The sequence below is a fragment of the Acinonyx jubatus genome, chromosome D3 (assembly GCF_027475565.1).
Source record: "Acinonyx jubatus isolate Ajub_Pintada_27869175 chromosome D3, VMU_Ajub_asm_v1.0, whole genome shotgun sequence".
NCBI lineage: Eukaryota > Metazoa > Chordata > Mammalia > Carnivora > Felidae > Acinonyx > Acinonyx jubatus.
In genome coordinates this window covers 78,217,234-78,235,777 of record NC_069392.1, presented here as the reverse complement: position 1 = coordinate 78,235,777, position 18,544 = coordinate 78,217,234, and the positions used below count along the sequence as shown (strand labels likewise).

General features: G+C 44.1%; 2 protein-coding genes and 2 pseudogenes across 3 annotated transcripts in view; 1 reads left to right on the top strand and 3 right to left on the bottom strand.

Annotated features, from left to right (window-relative positions):
- The window catches only part of TNFRSF11A (TNF receptor superfamily member 11a), a 56,430-nt gene extending 54,915 nt beyond the window's left edge, over positions 1–1,515 (bottom strand). Inside the window, exon 1 of one of the 2 annotated variants that reach the window (XM_053205804.1) lies at positions 1,360–1,515. In XM_053205804.1, the coding sequence (XP_053061779.1) occupies positions 1,360–1,434 (75 nt within the window). In that variant the 5' untranslated portion in view covers positions 1,435–1,515. The remainder of the gene's footprint in view (positions 1–1,359) is intronic. The other variant, XM_053205807.1, reaches the window with a different exon arrangement.
- On the top strand, positions 1,433–4,473 carry LOC106979377 (heterogeneous nuclear ribonucleoprotein A1-like; annotated as a pseudogene).
- LOC106979378 (tubulin alpha-1C chain-like) lies at positions 4,215–5,683 on the bottom strand (annotated as a pseudogene).
- A 10,894-nt stretch (positions 5,684–16,577) lies between these two features.
- The window catches only part of RELCH (RAB11 binding and LisH domain, coiled-coil and HEAT repeat containing), a 114,137-nt gene continuing 112,170 nt past the window's right edge, over positions 16,578–18,544 (bottom strand). The window contains exon 30 of the mRNA XM_027069116.2: positions 16,578–18,146. Coding sequence (XP_026924917.1) covers positions 18,050–18,146 — 97 coding nt within the window. The 3' untranslated portion in view covers positions 16,578–18,049. The remainder of the gene's footprint in view (positions 18,147–18,544) is intronic.

Below are 18,544 nucleotides of genomic sequence, written 5' to 3'. Positions count from 1 at the left end.
GGCTTTCCCCCTAGGCTGGCTCCCCCACCCCACCTTCTCTGGCCCCGAACACGGCTCTACAAGCGGCTGGCCTGTCTTCGCAGGGTTCTGGGCCATTCTGCAGACCCATGTTAACAGAACAGCCTCGGCCAACTGTAACAGAGAAGGGAAATCTGAAACTGCCCAAACCAAGAAAACCACTGCCATTTACCCTTCCCTCCGAGGCACTTCCAACTACGCAAGGTTTTTACAGAATTTGTGGTGCTGGGTTTGCCGCACCAGATAGCTCTCCACCAGGAGGACAGAAAATCAGTAACCAGCTTCCCCACCCAGTGGGGTGGGGTGGGGAAGAAATCTCTGACCAAACCAGGCGGCGAAGACCCCGCACCGCGCACTCTTCACGCTGAAGCCGGGAGGCCCTCCCAGGGCAAGGGCCCAAGGCCCCCGTGGGGAGCCCCAGGTGCATCCCGGGCTGGGGAGCCCCAGGAGGGCCGGCACCAGAGAGGATGACCACCGCCATCCCAACTCCTGCGCAACAGGCCTCAGCCTGGGGCTCCCCGGCAGGCTTGCGGCACCCCGTGTGCCTCGGTTCCTCCAAATGCAAACAGTATTCTGTCCTAACATCATCAAAGTGCTTCGGAGGACAAGTGATTCTCCGGTCATTCGGAGCCAGAACCCGACCTGGTGGCCCTTAAGCTGTCAGCGGGGAGGGTCGGAGGGGAGCACGAGACGTAATAACAAGGGAGCATAAAAAGGAAATCTTATGTCGGCTTTTCTGCAGAAACTGCCAAATTCGCTTTCACTGCGCGCTCTAGACGTCCCCGTGAGGCGAAGAGCACTGATCTTCGGATGACCAAGGAAACCGAGGTGGGGAGAGGGTGCGAAGCCAGGCAGAGGGGATGGCCTAGCGTCCCGAGGGACTCAAAGTGGCCTGGGAGGAGAACTCGCATTCAGGAGCGGGTACCCGGCGTGGGCATGCGTGCGGCTCTGAGTTCTCCCCTCGCCCACTCCGTTCGCAGGGGGACAGGGGCCGCGTCTGCACAGAAGCTACCCTGCGCGCCAACTTGGCGCTCCGGAAATGTCTGGACAATCACTGACCTCAAAGGCTGCCCCTACGTGGACTTCTGGGAGCCCGTGCGCGGGTGGCGGGGTCCCGCAAGTCCGCGTTCTGCGCCCCAAGATCTCTGCACTCGCCCTTCCCCTCCCTCCGCCGTCCCACCCGCGGAAGCGCCTCGCCTTTCCGCCGTCTCCCGCCTCTCCGTCCAGGTCCCAGGACGTCTCGCAGCCCGCGCGTCCGATTTCCTCCCCGGGCTCCCGAGGAGGCGTCGCGCGCGGGAACCGGGTGCGCGGGGAGCGGGAGCGGCCGGGCGGCTCGCTTACCTGCAGACGGCCGAGCAGCGCGCAGATCGTGAGCAGCGCGGGCAGCGGGCGGCGCCGCCGGGCGCGCGGGGCCATGGCGCGGTGGGCGGGCGGGCGCCGCGCTCTGCGGCCTCTGCGGCCCGGGCTGCGCGGCTGTCTGGGACCTCGGGCCGGCCCGCCCCGCCGCCGCGCCCCGCCCCGCCCCGCCCCGCCACCTGTCCCCGCCCGCCCGCGCTGCGCCCCCTCCGGCCGGGCCGGCGGCGCCCGCCAGGTGGTGCCCGAGCGCGGGGCGCGCGCCTTCTATTGGGCGCGCGGGCACACCGGGGGCACAGCGAGGTGAGGACTGCGAAGGCGACGGGGTGGGGAGGGCGGGGGTTCGCCGCCCCGCCTCCCGCATCTTCTGCAGCCGCGGGCGCGAGAGTTAGCCCGGAGCTTCCAACCCTGGGCTCTGCAGGTTGCACGCGGACAGGTTTGCCTGCGACCCGACCTGCTGTGTCTTTCACGTTCGCGGGCGCGGACCGGTCTGCACCCAGACATCCCGGGCCGGCTTCCAGGGGAGGGGACGGGGCGGCGGGGGCGGCCTAGCCCGCGGGCCCACGCCCGCCTGGATCCCACGCGCTCGGCCCTAACAGGCGGGGCCTCCCAAGCAAGGGTGGATACCCCACCATCGGGAATTAACCAGAAGAGGATCTTCGCTGGGGATTTCGTGGAGTACAATGCAAAGGTCACCACAGTATGCCATCCAGCACGCTTCATACAATCCTCCCTCAAAGTTTTCTGGCCAGCAGCCACTTCCTCTTGCCTCTCCTCTAGTACCCTTCTCTGGGGTGAGAGACACCATCCTGTCTCCGCCCCCCGCCCACACCCCCCACCCCATCCAGGCACTAGCCTTGATGAGTCCTTTTGCTGCTGTAGAACCCGCCAGCTGTCGGGCGTGCTGCACCTGTTGTTCTGGTCGCTTGCTATTCCTTGCTTAGGAGTGTATCTTCTCTCCCATTCTAGGTCGATGCTGGACGCACACATACACCTGCTCCTTTGTATGGATAACTTTTTGAGTGAACATACTTGCCTGATGTCAACAGAAGGTTGTTTTGAATTTCTTGAGTGCTATATCTGCTTGCCTTATTTTCGGCCCAGTGCATGGTGTATCCTGGTGAATATTCCATAGGATCTTCTACGGTTGTTGGGCGAAGTGGGTTTTAAAGGTCAATTAGGTCAAATCGTTTGAAATATCATGTCATTTTCTGCCTGGTTGTTCTGAGGAAACTGGGAATTTACAACAAAAGCTGTGGGTTTGTTTATTTTTGCCTTTCAGGTCTCAACACCCCCGCCCCCCCCCACCTCCCGCCAATTTTTTGACGCTTAGATTAGAAGCATAAACATTCCAGATTATTATGTCTTCTTGATGAATTGACTTTTCATCATTATGGTAGGGCCTCCTTGATCCATGATAAAACTTTGGGTTCTAAAGTCTACTTTGGCATTAGTTATATAGCGACTTCACCTTTCCTATGAATAGCATTTACATGGGATATCTCATTCTATCTTTTTTCTTGTTTTTACCTTTAAAATAGAGACATCAGGGGCACCTGGGTGGCTCAGTCGGTTGGGCGGCCGACTTCGGCTCAGGTCATGATCTCGCGGTCCGTGAGTTCGAGCCCCACGTCGGGCTCTGTGCTGACAGCTCAGAGCCTGGAGCCTGTTTCGGATTCTGTGTCTCCCTCTCTCTGACCCTCCCCCGTTCATGCTCTGTCTCTATCTCAAAAATAAATAAACGTTAAAAAAAAATTTAAAATAGAGACATCAGCCTTTCTGTCTATGGACACTGGCAAGTATCTTTAAAGTCTCCCCTCCCACTGCTGCACATCAAAGTCAGAGGGTCCCAAAGAGCCTGAACAGCTGCGGAAGCTCTTCATTGGAGGTTTGTGCTTTGCAACAACCCATGAGAGTCTGAGGAGCCATTTTGAGCAACGGGGAACATTCACAGACTGTGTGGTAATGAGGGGAGAAAACACCATGCACTCCAGAGGCTTTGGGTTTGTCACAGATGCCACTGGGGAAGAGGTGGACACAGCCATGAATGCAGGGCCGCCCAAGGTGGATGGAAGAGTTGTAGAACCAAACAGGGCTGTTTCAAGACTCTCAAAGACCTGGTAGCCGCTTGACTGTGAAAAAGATTGTTGTCGGTGGCCTTAAAGGAGCCATCATCTAAGAGATTATCTCGAACAGTATGGGAAAATGGAAGTGATTGCCATCATGACTGACTGAGGCGGTGGCAAGAGGAGACGCTTTGCTCTTGTAACATTTGATGACCGTGACTCCGCAGACAAGATTGTCATTCCAAACTACCTCAGCTGTGAAGTAAGGAGAGCTCTATCTCAGCAGGAGATGGCTAGTGCTTCATCCAGCCAAAGAGGTCTAAGTGGTTCTGGAAACTTCGGCGGTGGTTTTGGTGGGAATGACAACTTCGGTTGTGGAGGAAACTTCAGTGGGTGAGGTGGCTTTGGTGGCCGTGGAGATGGTTGTGGATATGGTGGCAGTGCGGATGGCCACCCTGGATTTGGTAACGAAGGAAGAAACTTTGGAGGTGGCAGAGGCTATAATGGCTTCGGCAATGACAACAGTCTTCACATATTGGTCCCATGGAAGGAGGGAATTCTGGAGGCAGAAGTCTGGCCCCTATGGTGGTGGAGGCCAGCGTCTTGCCAAACCACAAAACCAAGGTGGCTGTGGCGGTTCCAGCAGCAGCAGTAGCGATGGTGGTGGCAGAAGGTTTTAATCACTGTCAGGAAACAAAGCTTAGCAGGAAAGGAGAGCCAGAGATGTGACGGGGAAGGTTACAAGGTGAACTCAGCCAAGCACAGTGGTGGCAGGGCCTAGCTGCTACAAAGAGGACGTGTTTTAGACAAGACTCATGCGTATGGTCCAAAAACTCGAGGACTGTGTTCTTTTTGTGACTAATTGTATGACATGTTGTTTTAGTTTCTGTTCTGTGGGAAGTGTAAAGCATTCCAAGAAAGGGTTTTAATGTAGTTTTTGGTGTTTTTTGTTTTTTGTTTTTTTTTGCATCCATGCTATTGACTGCTAAATGTAATAGTCTGATCATGATGCTGAATACATGTGTCTTTATAAAACTGTGCTGTGTAAAGTGAGTCTACTCTGAAGCCGTCTTGGTCAACTGCCTCGGCAATGTGTGTTGGAATTCCTTCAGGGAGCTACCAGGTTCCGTTTGAAATTTACTGGCAAACTGCTTGGGCACAGAAGCCATTGTCTCCACAAACCTTGGCGTCGTTGAACCGACAGTTGATGCGTTGTGCCCTGGAGCTCACCATTAAAAGGGTCACCCGAGCAAAGTCATGGAGTTTATTGGGCTAGATTGCTGGCACATCCGATGCAATATCTAAACTGAATTATGGTATCAGATAAAATTATAGGTGGGATGAAAGCTTGTGTGTCATCCATTATCATGTGTCATCAATAAATGACAATATCCTCTTGATAATAACAATAAAAAAGAAACTTTGCTTTTGTTGACAAGTTAGGCCCACTATGGACAGCTCCGCAGAACAATGGAAATAGGAGCCCCAGAGGACAGGATGTCAAATTGCACCAGAGCGGTGAATGCTCCCCACCCTCATCATCTCCCTCGGCACTCTCCACTCCAACCCCCTCGTGATCCTTCTCGAGGGCAGCCACGTCCTCGTGGGCCACAGAAAAATCCCTCTGGTACAACAGGCATCAAGCCACGTGTTTCCCACGGCAAGCGGCCCATATCGCCATCTGGTTGGCTCGCTCAGGGCGTGCCTCGGTGATCTGTGCTACAGGAAGCTGTTCATGGTAGGCTTTCTCAGTAGAGATAATGGGGGAACGTGTGGCCAGAGAGAAGTTCATGTGGGATTAGGGCACCAGGCTGGTCTGGCATTCTGTTGAATGAACGTTCAGGGCTGCATTAAATCTGAGTAAGCAGCAATGGAGGACACGACTGCGCTAATCCGGTGGTTAAGGGGAGTGTAGGTTGGGTGTTCAATGTTGATGTCATAGATGGCCTCATTATCTACCATGAAGGCACAATCACAGTGTTCCAGGATGGTGTGGGTCGTGAGGATGGAGTTGAAGGGCTCAGCTACAGCTGTGGAAACCTGGGGGCCTGGTAAATGGAGAACTCCAGCTTGGATTTCTTGCCATAAGTGACAGGTTCCATCAGCAGGGAGGGGAACCCAGAACAAGTACCCCCACAAAACTGGAAAACCAAGAAGCCCTGAAAACCTGTGCCCCGGGGGGGCTACTTTCGGTCCACTGACCAAGGAGGGCAATGCTCTTGCTAATGGTAGAGTGCCCACGACCATTGTTATTGTGGGCACTGTTAGTGATGCTTAGTTATTGGTGGCATCTTTCTTGCCCGTTGATCAGCTGCTCTGGGTAGAAGAGCTAGAGGCAGGTGCCGGTGCAAACTTCACCTGTCTCAGTGAAGGTGTTGAAGGAGTCCTCTCCTCCCCCAATGGTCTTGTCACTTGGCATCTGGTCATCAGGCTGGAAGTCTGTTCCAGGCAATAGAGCTACCAGCAGTCATTGCCCATTTGGACACCAGCCTGGCCAACATGGATGGAGATGCCTGAGACTTATAGGGCTCTGCAGGGCTGGAGAAGGCGAGGGGACGGTGACAAGGATCCCCCACTGACAGACAAGAATTCGCGGGGTGGGGGGAGAAGCGGTGAGAGGAAGGCCCGCCCGGAGGACCCAACGTACCGCACCCTCCCTCCCTCACTCTCCGCAACAGCGCGGCAGAGCGGATCTTGGACCCTGTCCCAGCCCCCCGCGACCCCGCCTCGAGGCCCCCTGTTCCCCCCCCCTCCTGCCGCCCCCTCGCTGCAACACAGGCCCTGCGAGGTTGGTCGCCCCGGCCAGAGGGGGCGTGACGCTGCCTGGTGGGTTCAAAGGTTCAAAGCAAACTTCTCTGTAGGAGCCAGATCAGGGAAGGGGAGGAAATGTCCTGGGGCCACAGACGGGCCAGTGGGGCGGGGAAGAGGACGGAGAGGGCTATGGGAAGGAGAAAGGAGAAGCATCGGCCCCGTCCCGTCCTCAGTGGGTTTCGGGGGCGCGTCGGGCCGGCAGAGCCCAGGCGAGGAAAGGCACCCGGTAAAGGAAGCGTGGCCAGAGCCTCCCGGGCGCAGACCTCCCGCCTTCCGCCGTCTCTGGGGCCTGGACCCTCCCTTTAGGTTTAGATCTATTTAGAGTGACAGCGTATGATTCGCTCTTGCCTTTTCATTTAATCCATTTGACAGTCTCTATCCTTTGACTGGAGTTTTCAGACCACTCGCATTTAATGTGATTATAGATATGGTGACATGTGAGTCTATTGTCTTGCTATTTGTTTTCTGTTTGTTCCTTCTTTGTCCCTCTTTTCCCATCTTCTTTTGGATTATTTTTTAGGGTGCCATTTCTCTCCACTGTTAGCTTATTTTATATGCGTCCTTGTTTTATTTTTTTTAGCTCTGGGTTTACAATATGCACCTGTAACTTAACCGCAGTCTACCTTCAGCTACAATTCTGCCACTTGAGGTCAAAGAGCATACTTCCATTTCCCCCTCCCGGCTTTGTGCAGCTACATGTAGTCTTCCTACTTGTTTTGCTCCGTAGCTCCCTACTGTGCAGCCTGCCTGCCTGCTTTGTGCTTTTGGAAAGCACTCCAGTGGTGTTGATTAAACAAACAAAAAAAATTAAAAATGTGAATATCGCTTGACAAGTCAATTCCGTGTCTGAGAATCTAATCCATCAATACATAAAGAGAGACATGCAAGGATGTTTATTTACCTTAGCATTTTTGTAAAACCACAAAGAGAAAAATGTGAGTTTCATGGAGAAATGGCAAAAAAAAAAAAATTGAGTTGACCATAGTATAGACTATAATGCAGTTGTTTAAGAAAATCAAGTGGTTTTTGGAAAGACGTCTACTGCCCTCTAAGTAAAAGAAGCAAGTTACAGAGTAATATCATCCCATGTTTGTAAACAATCATAAACGTGATTTTATTGATATATGCAAAAGGAGTTTCTAGAAAGACAATAATGACAGCAAACACCAATAGCATCCTTAAACATGCAAATTCATTTAATTCCTGCAACAGCCTTGTAAGGAATATGATTAGTCCCACTTTACAGATTAGGAAACTGAGGCACAGCGTGGTTAATAACTTGCCGCAGGGCCACTTGCCAATAGGGGCAGAGTTGGGATTCAAACCTTGGCTGTTCTGGCTCTGGAGTGTTCTCCTGCCTCACTAAGCACCAGATTTTTAATATCAAGTGAGTTGCAGAAGGGAAAGGTGACGGCTTTATTTAGGTATGTGGCCTATTGTCTGGAATGTGGAGACAGGCTTTCTAGAAAAAGTAGTGGTGTGAAAGGCAGATGAGGGCTGGTTTTGGCCTCAAGGAGCGGACATGTGGGAGAGGGTGCTTTCAGTGTGGCACTTCATGAGAAATACCAGCTTGCTCCTGGCACATGTCCAATGTTAGCCCCTTCTTTTCTCAAAAAAGATGAAAGGACTTAAACTTCTGCTTGGAAAGCCCCAGAGGTGAGTGTGCTGGTTTTGGAAGCACTTTGAACAATAGAATGCCCATGTTAACACATTAAATCAACTAGGGGAAAAAAAAGCTTAATTAAAAAAAAAACACTATAAATTACTTTTTGAGGACCGTTTCTACATTTACAGAATTACCACTCACATAATTCAAATATTTTATAAATATTAATGTAGAATGCCATTTGTTAACAACAAAATCCATCACAATGGGCCTGAGGATGTCCTCTTTCCTATAGCATTCTTAGGAGGAATGTGGAAATTATTTCCAATACTATTTTTCTCTTAGGTGAAGGATGCATAATTATAGCTAAAGAGGTTGCTCAACATTTACAGAAACTATTTTAAATGTTCTTTACGATTTAAGAAATCCCACATGTATAACTGAATTTTGGTTATCTGTAATAAATGTAAAAATGCATTTTAAACAATAGATATTTTAATATTTACTAAAGTTAAATGTTTCTGATTTTTAAAAAATAATGACCTGAAAATGAATTGTGCTTACTTGTACTAAGGAAAAACCAAGTGTATTGTGCAAATACAGGAATCATAGGCTTTTTTATATGGATAGTGTGCATCTCACCCTGGAAATCCCCACTGTTTCCCACTTCTGCATGAACTGTTTAATTTTCAGATTCAAAAAGGTAACATAAAAGTATAGCTCTCATTTTTGTTTCTAGAGGATGGCTTTTAAGTCTTACATTACATCCTAATGTAATATTTTAATCTTAATATAACACTGTAATCTTTATTTAGGCGGCAGAAAACAGGCATAATCTTGTTAATGAAATGTTTATTTTTTGACATGGTGATGTAAAAATAGTTACTGTGACTGTGGTCACGTAAAGAGAATACATAAAAAAAGCAAAGCTATGAAGTAAACACAGGACTTCACAAATCTTTCTTTCAGTGAAAACCTACTAATAAACACAAACGTTTTTATTACCTACGCTGTTATGTTCTGTTCTTCTTCTTATCTTGCCTATACAACACTTTTTAAACAGAAGTAAGGCATTGATAGATCAGTGTCCGTTCAGAGATAAATTAGGGTGCAATACTATCCGGTAATGATACCCAAACATAATATGAAAATTTGTGACACATTTTGAACTGTGTCCATGGAAACCTATCTTGCTTGCTTTGGGGGACAAGAATTTTTTCAGTGCTACCGATTTGGTATTCAAAATAAATGAATTTCTGAACCATTAAACTCGTAGTTATCGCTACTTTTTGGATATTTTGTTACAGATAAAACGGTTTCAAGTGGAAACAGAGATAATTTATGTGTCCTCTACTTCCCTTCTTCTCAGCCCTAATGAGATGATGGAGAAAGTAGCTCTGTGTCCCTTACATATGAACACAAGGACAGGTATCATCCTACATGCTGATGGCAAAGTTCTACTTTCGAATCGGTCAGGTTCAGACTGGCCATAAAAGACAACTGATGTTGCCACCTAGATTGACACAGAACGGTTTCTTTTTAAGAGTACTTTTATTGAAGTAGAACATACATAAAGAATACAGTTTGGCTAATGTCAAAAAATGAAGACATATATAGAGCCTGCACCCAAACCATGAAGTAGAACATTACCAGAAACCCCCAAGCCCCTTTAATCATTACCCCTCATCCTTCTTGATACATTTCCTGAGAATACCAGTGATTCACTTTGTCTGCTTCTGGACTTTATATAAATGGACCCTGCACTGTAGTATTACCTTGTATATGGCTTTTGCTCACCATTGTGAGAGTCAGCCAGGTCATTACTGTCCAGTCCTCTGTTGTGTGAATAGATTACCTTTTGTTCATCGTTTCACCATTGAAGGATAGGTGCTTTATTTCACATGGTGGATTCAGAGTGCTAATATTTAGTCTGAGAGTTTACACATCTAAGAGATGGGCCTTATTCTTCCTGAATTGGGTCAAGTTTTGGTGTCGGGATGTTGCTGGGTGAGACTGAAATATATGGAAGAACTTTGAAAGGGTGTGTAAGAATGCCATTATTTTTGTCTTAAGTATTTGGTAGAATTCACTGATGAAGCCATATGGCCACTGAGGTTTCTTTGTGGCATAGTTTGAAATTACAAGTTCAACTTCTTTAACAGATTTAGAACTACCAAGATTTTGTTTCTTCTGGTGTTGGTTTTTTAAAGTTTTTTGTTTGTTTGTTTTTTTAAAGTAGGTTCTATGTCCAACATGGGGCTCGAACTCACAACTCCAAGATCAAGAATTGCACACTCTACTGACTGAGCCAGCCAGGTGCTCTGCTGTGTTGATTTTGGTAAGAAGTTTCTTTTGTTTAAATAGGAATATGTCTTTCCATCTTAACTGTATTGGTACTACGTAGGATTATTTCCCTTTTGCTTGAATAATTTCTTATGATTTTTCATTTGGCGTGGATCTGCTGGTAACAATTTCTGTTTTTTGGTGGGGTGGGTGAGGGTTGTCTACAAATATCTTAAATCATCTTCATTTTAAATGTTTATTTATTTATTTTGGGGGAGGAAGGGGCACAGAGAGAGAGAGAGAGAAAATCCCAAGCAGGCTCTGCACTGTTAGCACAGAGCCTGACATGGGGCTCAATCTCATGAACCCGTGAGATCATGACCTGAGCCGAAATCAAGAGTTGGCCGCTTAACCAACTGGGCCACCCAGGCACCCCAGCAATTTCATTTTAAAAGATATTCTTGCTGACTGTAGAATTCTAGGGCAGCAGCAATTTTTCTTTCGGCATTTTAAAGACATTATTCCTTTGTTTTCTGTTGGCGAGTAAACTATCAGTCTTATAGTTGCTGCTTTTCAGATTTTCTCTTTGTATTTGTTTTCCAGCAGGTTTATTATAACATATGTAGGCTTAGTTTTCTACATATCTTAGAATCTATCCTGGTTTGTGGTTCTCATTGACCTTGATGGTTTTTGTCAGTTTGAGAGAATTCTTGGCCATTTGCTTGTCAAATAATATTTCTACCCATTCTCTCTTTTCTCCTTCAATGTCTTATGACTTTTACCCTCTTTTCTGTGTTTTGCATTTAAAAAAATTTGTGCTGCTTCCTGTTTCCGGTTCTGCAGGAAGGGAGTTTGGAAGTTACCACCGAGTCCTAACAACAAGTGAAAAGCTGAATAAACTGGAAAATGAACACATCTTCTTAAATCCATAAAAGAAGTGAGGTCACAGGGCACACCCCCCCAAATTGGAGAGATTGATAGGCAAATACAGAGAGTCACAAGTGACCAGGTTAGGAACTCTCGAGCTAAAATCTCCATGGGAATCAGTGCTGGGGCAGGAAGACCAGAACTGTAATTAATGACTTGCTGGAGGCTCAGCGTGGACAAGTCTGAGTTCAAAACTGTAGGGGGACCCAGTTGTACAACAACCCCCCCCCCCACCCCCGCCGCCCAACTTTTGTAAGTTTTGCCTCCAGGAGCTCAACCAGGTTCTCACAGTAAATACCCGAGAAAAATCTCCTTGGCAGAGGGAAAGGAAAAGGATCCATTCTGAAATAAACCAGAGTACTTTGTTTGTCTTAAGAAGGACTGTGCTCAGGGGAAACAAGTTAACCAGAGCCTAACCTGGAGAAGGGAATTCTCTGATTCCGGCCCATTCTCACCATCCTGTCCCACCTCAGGGGGAGAGAAAAACTGAGGCATGATTTTTAAATTCACAGTCCAGAGGCACAGGCTCACAAAACACCAAGACCTAATCATAGGATTAGAGGATATTTTTCCCACTCCTGCACAACTTACTATGACTACTAACACTACTAACTTAAACTCCTATTTACAATAGTTCCTTTTACCCAGTACCTAATATCTGGCTATCAAGAAAAAGTTGCAAGGCGTACCAAACGGCAAAAATTAGAATTTGCAGAAACAGAACAAGGAACAGAACACCAGACATGGCGGGGATACTGGAAGAATCAGACTGGGAATTTGAAACAACCATGACGAATATGCTAAGGCCTCTAACGGACAACATAGACAGCATGCAAGAACAGATGGGCAATGTAAGCAGAGAGGTGAAAATCCCATGAAAGAACCAAAAAGGAATGCTAGAGATAGAATACACTGTACAGAAAGGAAGAGTGCCTTTGATAGGCTTATTAACAGATTGGACATGGATGAGGAAAGAATCTCTGAACTTGAGGACATGTCAATAGAATCTGGCTGGCTCAGTTGGTAGAGCATGTGACTCTTCATCTCAGAGTCATGAATTCAAGCCCCACCTTGGGCGTGGAGCCTACTTAAAATAAAAATTAAAAAAAAAAAAGAAACTTGCAGAAATGAAAAGTAAACAGAAAACACTGGAAAACAAACAAACAAAAAAAACAAAAAACCAACCCAGAACAGAATATCCAAAACTGTGGGACAACTACAAAATTGCATACCAGGAGAAGAAAGGGAGAAAGAAAAAAAAGGAATATTTGAAACATTAATGAGTGAGGATTTCCCCAAATTAATATCAGATGCCAAACCACAGATCTAAGAAGTCCAGAGAATACCAATCAGGATAAAAGCCAGAAAAGTACATATAAGCGCATTACTTTCAAACTATAGAAAATCAAAGATAAGGAGAAAATCCTGAAAGAGGAAGGAAAAAACACCTAACCTGCAGAGGTAAGAACGACCTCCAACTTCTCAGAAACCATGCAAGTAAGAGAAGAGTGGAGACATGGAAAGTATTGAGAGGAATAATTCACCAACTTAGAATTCTGTAACCTGTGAAATTACCCTTCAAATGTGAAGGAGAAATAAAGACTTTCTCAGATAAACAGAAATTGAATGTATTTGTTGCCGGTAGATCTGCTGTACAAGAAATGTTAACAGAAGGAAAATAATATTGGTCAGAAATTCAGGTTTCTATAAAGAAAGGAAGAGCACTGCAAGAAAAAATAAGTGAAGGTAAAATAAATATTTTTCTTACTCTAACAAACGTTTTTTAAAAATAGTAATATCAACAAGGTTTATGTATGCTTATGTGTATTATGTAAATATGCTTACACATAAGTCAAACGAATGACAATACTAATACAAGGAATGAAAGGAATTAGGATTCTTAGGATTATTTTGTTATTATAAGTTATTTACACTACCTTTGAAACATTACAGTGTTCTGTGATAGTGGACTCGGATTAGTTACAAATATATATTGGAAATTCTAGTAAAAAAAAAAGTAAAAAAAAAAAAAAATTCATGGGGGGTCTGGATGTCTCAGTTGGGTAGGCATCTGACTCTTGATTTTGGCTCAGGTCATGATCTCATAGTTCATTAGTTCAAGCCCCACATTGGGCTCGGTGCTGAGGGCACAGAACCTGCTTGGGATTCCCTGTCTTTCTCTCTCCTCTGCCCCTCCCTCACACATGCACACGTGCTCTTTCTCTCTCTAAAATATTTAAACAAAAAAGAAGTAAAATGGATATGCTAATAAGAAAGAAAGTGGAATCATATACAATTCTTAATTAAAATCACAAAAGGGAAAGAGCAGAAGACAAAAATATGAACAAAGAACAAAAGCAACAAGTAGAAAGCGGTACCAAATAGGGTAGATATTAATCCAACTATATTAATACTGTGCACCTCAATGGTCTCAATGCACCAGTCAAAAGAGACTGTGAAAGTAGATCAAAAAAACAAGACCCAACTATATGTTATCTGCCAGAAACCCACTCTAAACAAAAAGAACACAGATAGATTAAAAGTGAATGGGATGGAGAAAGATATACCATGATAATACTAATCAAAAGAAAGCAAGAGTCAGGGTGCCTGGATGGGGCAGTAGGTTAAGTGTCTGACTCTTGATTTTGGCTCAGGTCATGATCTTACACTTTGTAAGATCGAGCCCCACGATGGGCTCTGCACTGACAGTGTGGAACCTTCTTAGGATTTTCTCTCCTCTCTCTCTCAAAATAAATAAATAAACTTAAAAAAAAAAAAAGAAAGCAAGCGTAGCTGTATTAATTTCAGACAGAGCAGACTTTAGACAAAGGAAAGTTATCAGGGATAAAGGGGGCATTAGTAATGATAAAGGGGTAAATTCTTCAAGAAGACATAACAATCCTAAAATGGTATATGCCTAACAACTGAGTGTCAAAATACATGAGGCAAAAACTGATATAGTTGCAAGGAGAAATAGATGAATCCACTATTACAGTTGGAGACTTCAACTTTCTCAGAAATGGACATAAAATCAGTAAGGATATAGTTGACTCAACATTAATCAACTGGATATAACTGACATCTGTAGACTACTTCATCCAATGACAGCAGAAAACACATTCTTCACAAGCTCACATGGAACATTCACCAAGACAGACTGCATTCTGGGGCATAAAATACATCTTAACAAATTCAAAAGAATAGAAATCAGAAAATGTCTGCTTTCAGATTATGATGGAATTAAGCTAGAAATCAAAAACAAAGATAGGTGGAAAATCCCGAAATATATGAAGATTAAACAGTTTGTATCTAACACATGGGTCAAAGAAGAAATCTCAAGAGAAATTAAAAAATATTTTAAACTAAATGAAAAGGAAAACACAACTTATTAAAATTTGTGGGAGACAGCAAAAACAGTACTTAGTGGGAAACTTATAGCATTGATTACATATTTCAGAAAAGAAGAAAGATCTAAAATCAGTCATCTAAGCTTCTACCTTAAGATACAGATACCATGGACATTAAAAGGATAATAATAAAGGAATACTGCGAACAACTCTATGCACACAAATTAGATAACTTAGATGAAAGGGACCATTTCTGGGATGCCTGCCTGGCTCAGTTGGTAGAGCATGTGACTCTTGATCTTGGGTGGTGTGTTTGAGCCCCACACTGAGATTATTTAAAAAAAAAAAAGAAAAAGAAAAAGAAATGGACCAATTCCTTGAAAGATACAATCTTGTCAAAACTCACAATCACAATAGGCTTATATTAAAGAAATAGAATCAAAATATTAAGAATCTTTCAAAACAGAAAGCACTAGGTCCAGATGTGTTTACTGATGAATTCTTATCAAAATTAAAGGAAGATATTACACCACTTCTCTGCAGTCCCTTTTGGGAGACAGAAACTGAAGGAATACTTAATTCATTCAATGAGGCCAGCATTACCCTAATACCAAAACCAGACACAGACATTACAAGAAAACGACAGAGCAGTATGTTTCATGAACAGACTCCCACACGGTGAAAAATCTGCATATAACTTTTGACTTCCCCAAGCTTTACTAACAGCCTACTATTTACTGAAAGCCTTACCAATAACATAAACAGTTGACTAATATATATTTTGTATGTTTATGCATTACACACCATATTCTTACAATAAAGTAAGCTAGAGAAAAGACAATGTTAAGAAAATCATATGGAAGAAAAAATACATTTACAGTATTGTACTGTAAAAAAAAAATCCATGTATAAGTGGGTCAACTGTAATTGAATCCTGGCTACCCCTAAGACACCACCTTTCCTGCTAAGCTTTTAAGTGGGGGCTTTTTATTTTCGTTCTCACAAACTCCTGTACCTTACAGCCTGGAGGTAGATCAGGTGTGTTATTTGCTTTTCGTTTTTTACTCCCAAAGGAAGTTTCTATCCAGTTCACCTATTTGAATATTCTCACTAAAACATATTTTAAAAATTTTATTGGGACCCATTTCTCAGATTATTTATTCCCCCCCTCACTCCAATATTTCATTTTTCCCCCTCTCCAGTTTGGATTCTATGGCCCATCATTATAATCATTCCTACACAAGTAGCTTTCATGTCCTTGTCCTTTCTCCTTCTCTGAAGCATCTAGAACTCAGCCCTGTTTATTCTCTGTATACTTCATACCTGTTCCTGAATAGTTATTCTTGGCTGGAGAAAAAAAAAAAATCACTTGTGTTAACTAGCTGTCTTTATTTAAATTCTTTATTTCAAATTCCAATTAGTTGACGTATCTATAGTAAACTAGCCCTCTTTAAATTCACAATAACTATTCTCAAATGGGCTTTCAAAACAAACCCTGCAATTCCCTTAGTAATTCCCTCTGCCATTCTCGAAGACAAACATTTCTACCTTCTCTCTCCTCAAACCTCTAACACTTTCCATATGCCAGCCAAATCAATTTCTTTGCTTCATACTTCACTGAGAAAACAGAAGGAATTAAATGGAAACCCCCTAACCTTCCCACCACTACATCTACCGAATCACCTCCAAGAGCACCTCTGCTTCTCCCCTATTATAATGAGGCCAGTCCCTCCATTTGTGCTCTGAATCTCAACCCCTCTTGCCTCTTCAAGGATTTCACTCTCACAGTCTTTGCTTGTTACTGCTTCTGCATCATCATCTTTCGTTTTACTGGCTTATTCTCATTGGCATATGAACCTGACCTAATTTCTCCCATTACAAACCAAGGCTAAACAGCACCCTCCTTACCTCATGTTCCTTTCTAGCTACCAGCACCTCTGCTCCCCTTTATGGCCAACTGTTTTGAAAGAGCTGTCACCTCTAGTCATTGTCTCTCTTTGCATTTCCATTAAACTGCTGAAACTATATTGAGGTCATCAATGACTTTCATCTTTCAATGGGTTTCAGATCCATTCTCGTCTTGACGTAGGAGTAGCAACTGACCCTCCTCAGAATGCTCTTCTCTTTGCTTCCATGAAGCCACACTCTCCTGGTTTCCCTCCAACTCACTGTATACTCCTGATCCTTTTAGTAGTTCCTCTTGCTCTGTTGGATTTTGAAGTAGGAGGAGTGTCCTAGGGTTCACATTTGGATCCTCTTCTCCATGGTTCCTCTCTCCCAGGCCATCTCATTTAGTCCCATCGCTCTACGGAAAATACTCAGGACTCCATAATCTAGCCCGAGATCCGGACTCAGAGAACTAACTTCTTCCTTGAAGTTTTCACAGATTAACTCTTAGACATTTTGAATTCCACAGATTAACTCTTAGACATCTAAAACAAAATTGTAGATTAACTCTCCAAACTTATTCTTTACTTCTTCACTATTGTCAGTACCCATTATTTTACTCAGTTATTGCAGGCAGAGGTCTAAGCATCTTTGGTTTTTCCCTTTCCCTCACTCTTCATACCCAATCTGTCATGCCAATTCTACTTCCAATTATGTGCAGATCTGCTCCTTTCCCTTCCTTTTTGTCCAGGCTGCCACCATCTCCTCCTTGGACTACTGCATTTGTTAGCTTCTGCTGTCAGCGTCTACTCCTCTCCTTTTCAAAAGCATTCTTATAAAGCAGAAGTATATCTAACACAAATTGGGTTAAATCATTCCACTACAACTATTCAAAGGCTTCCCTTTCTAACTTCTAGTCTAGTGTACAAAGCCCTATATGATCTGGCCATACTCCTCTCCAATTTCATCTTTTGATAGTGTCTCAGCTATATGGGCCATTTGTTTTTCCCAGTTCCTTGAACATAGCACTATTTTTCATCTCATTGCCTATGCACATACTGTTCTTTGTTCTCTTCCTATTTTCACACGGTTAAAGCCTATTATTCTTCCTAGTTTTCAGGTGTCACCTCAGAGGTGTCTTCCAAAGTAAACCATAAAAATAATCACCTAACTAAAGTACGTCCTCCTCAGTCCTTCTCTCTCCACTTGTTTCCCTGCCTGGCTGTAAGCTCTGCTCTAGGTCAGTCTTATTCATTGCATCCCTACACCTAGCACAAAATAGGTACTCCATAAATGTACATCGAATGGTGAATGACTTTACAATTTTTAGAAAGGGATGGCTTCTCCACACTTACAGATCACTTGGAAGACTTGATGAGGTCTGTTGATAAGAGGGGTTGCCCAGAGAGTCAGATATGAATGCAACTTCTGTCAACCTTTTAAGGCCATACACACGTGGCACGACTCTTTTAGGGACTTTTATTTATTCCATATTTTCTACCTTGGCTATAAATAAGCTCACTATAAGAAACAAACCCAATACTTTGCTGAGGGCAAGATGCACAAGATCACACAATTCTCCTGATCAACAACATATAATAATAGCTCTATGAAAAAAGGACTTTAGGTTAGTCTGGCATGTAGTCTCAGTAAATTCATGCTGTTTTGAGGGATTCATAAATCATCCTTTTAATCTAATTGGCAAACTTTCACGGAATTGGTATCAAGCTCTTATTCATTAATTCATTCAATTAATGTTGAGTACTTATCATACACCAGGCATTCTTCAAATACTGGAGACACATTGGTTGAAAAGGATAGACAACATTCTCTCTCATGGAGCTGAGTCTAGTGAAAGAGACAGACAATAAAAAACAAGAAAATGAGTATTGAGAAGAGTAATTATGAAGAAGAAAACCAGGATGATCTCAGGGAATTAAAGGGGTTACTTTGGATTAAGTGGTCAGAAAAGGACAGAAGAGGCTTTATATAGATTCAGAATGGTAATCCACATGTTGTAAAATCTACTGCCTCCTCAGTTTTGAAAATCAGGACATTTTCCATCTCTAGGCTGTCATCTCTCCATGACTTTCTTGAGGATGATTGCATTACAACACTAAGTGTTTCAGTAGTATGACAACTAAAAGAAAATAGTCTCCAAATTTGATACGTAGTATTGACCTCCTAAGATCTGAAAACTTTAGTTGTAGTGTCTGCAAGAAACCAGGATTCTGACTTTTGAAATC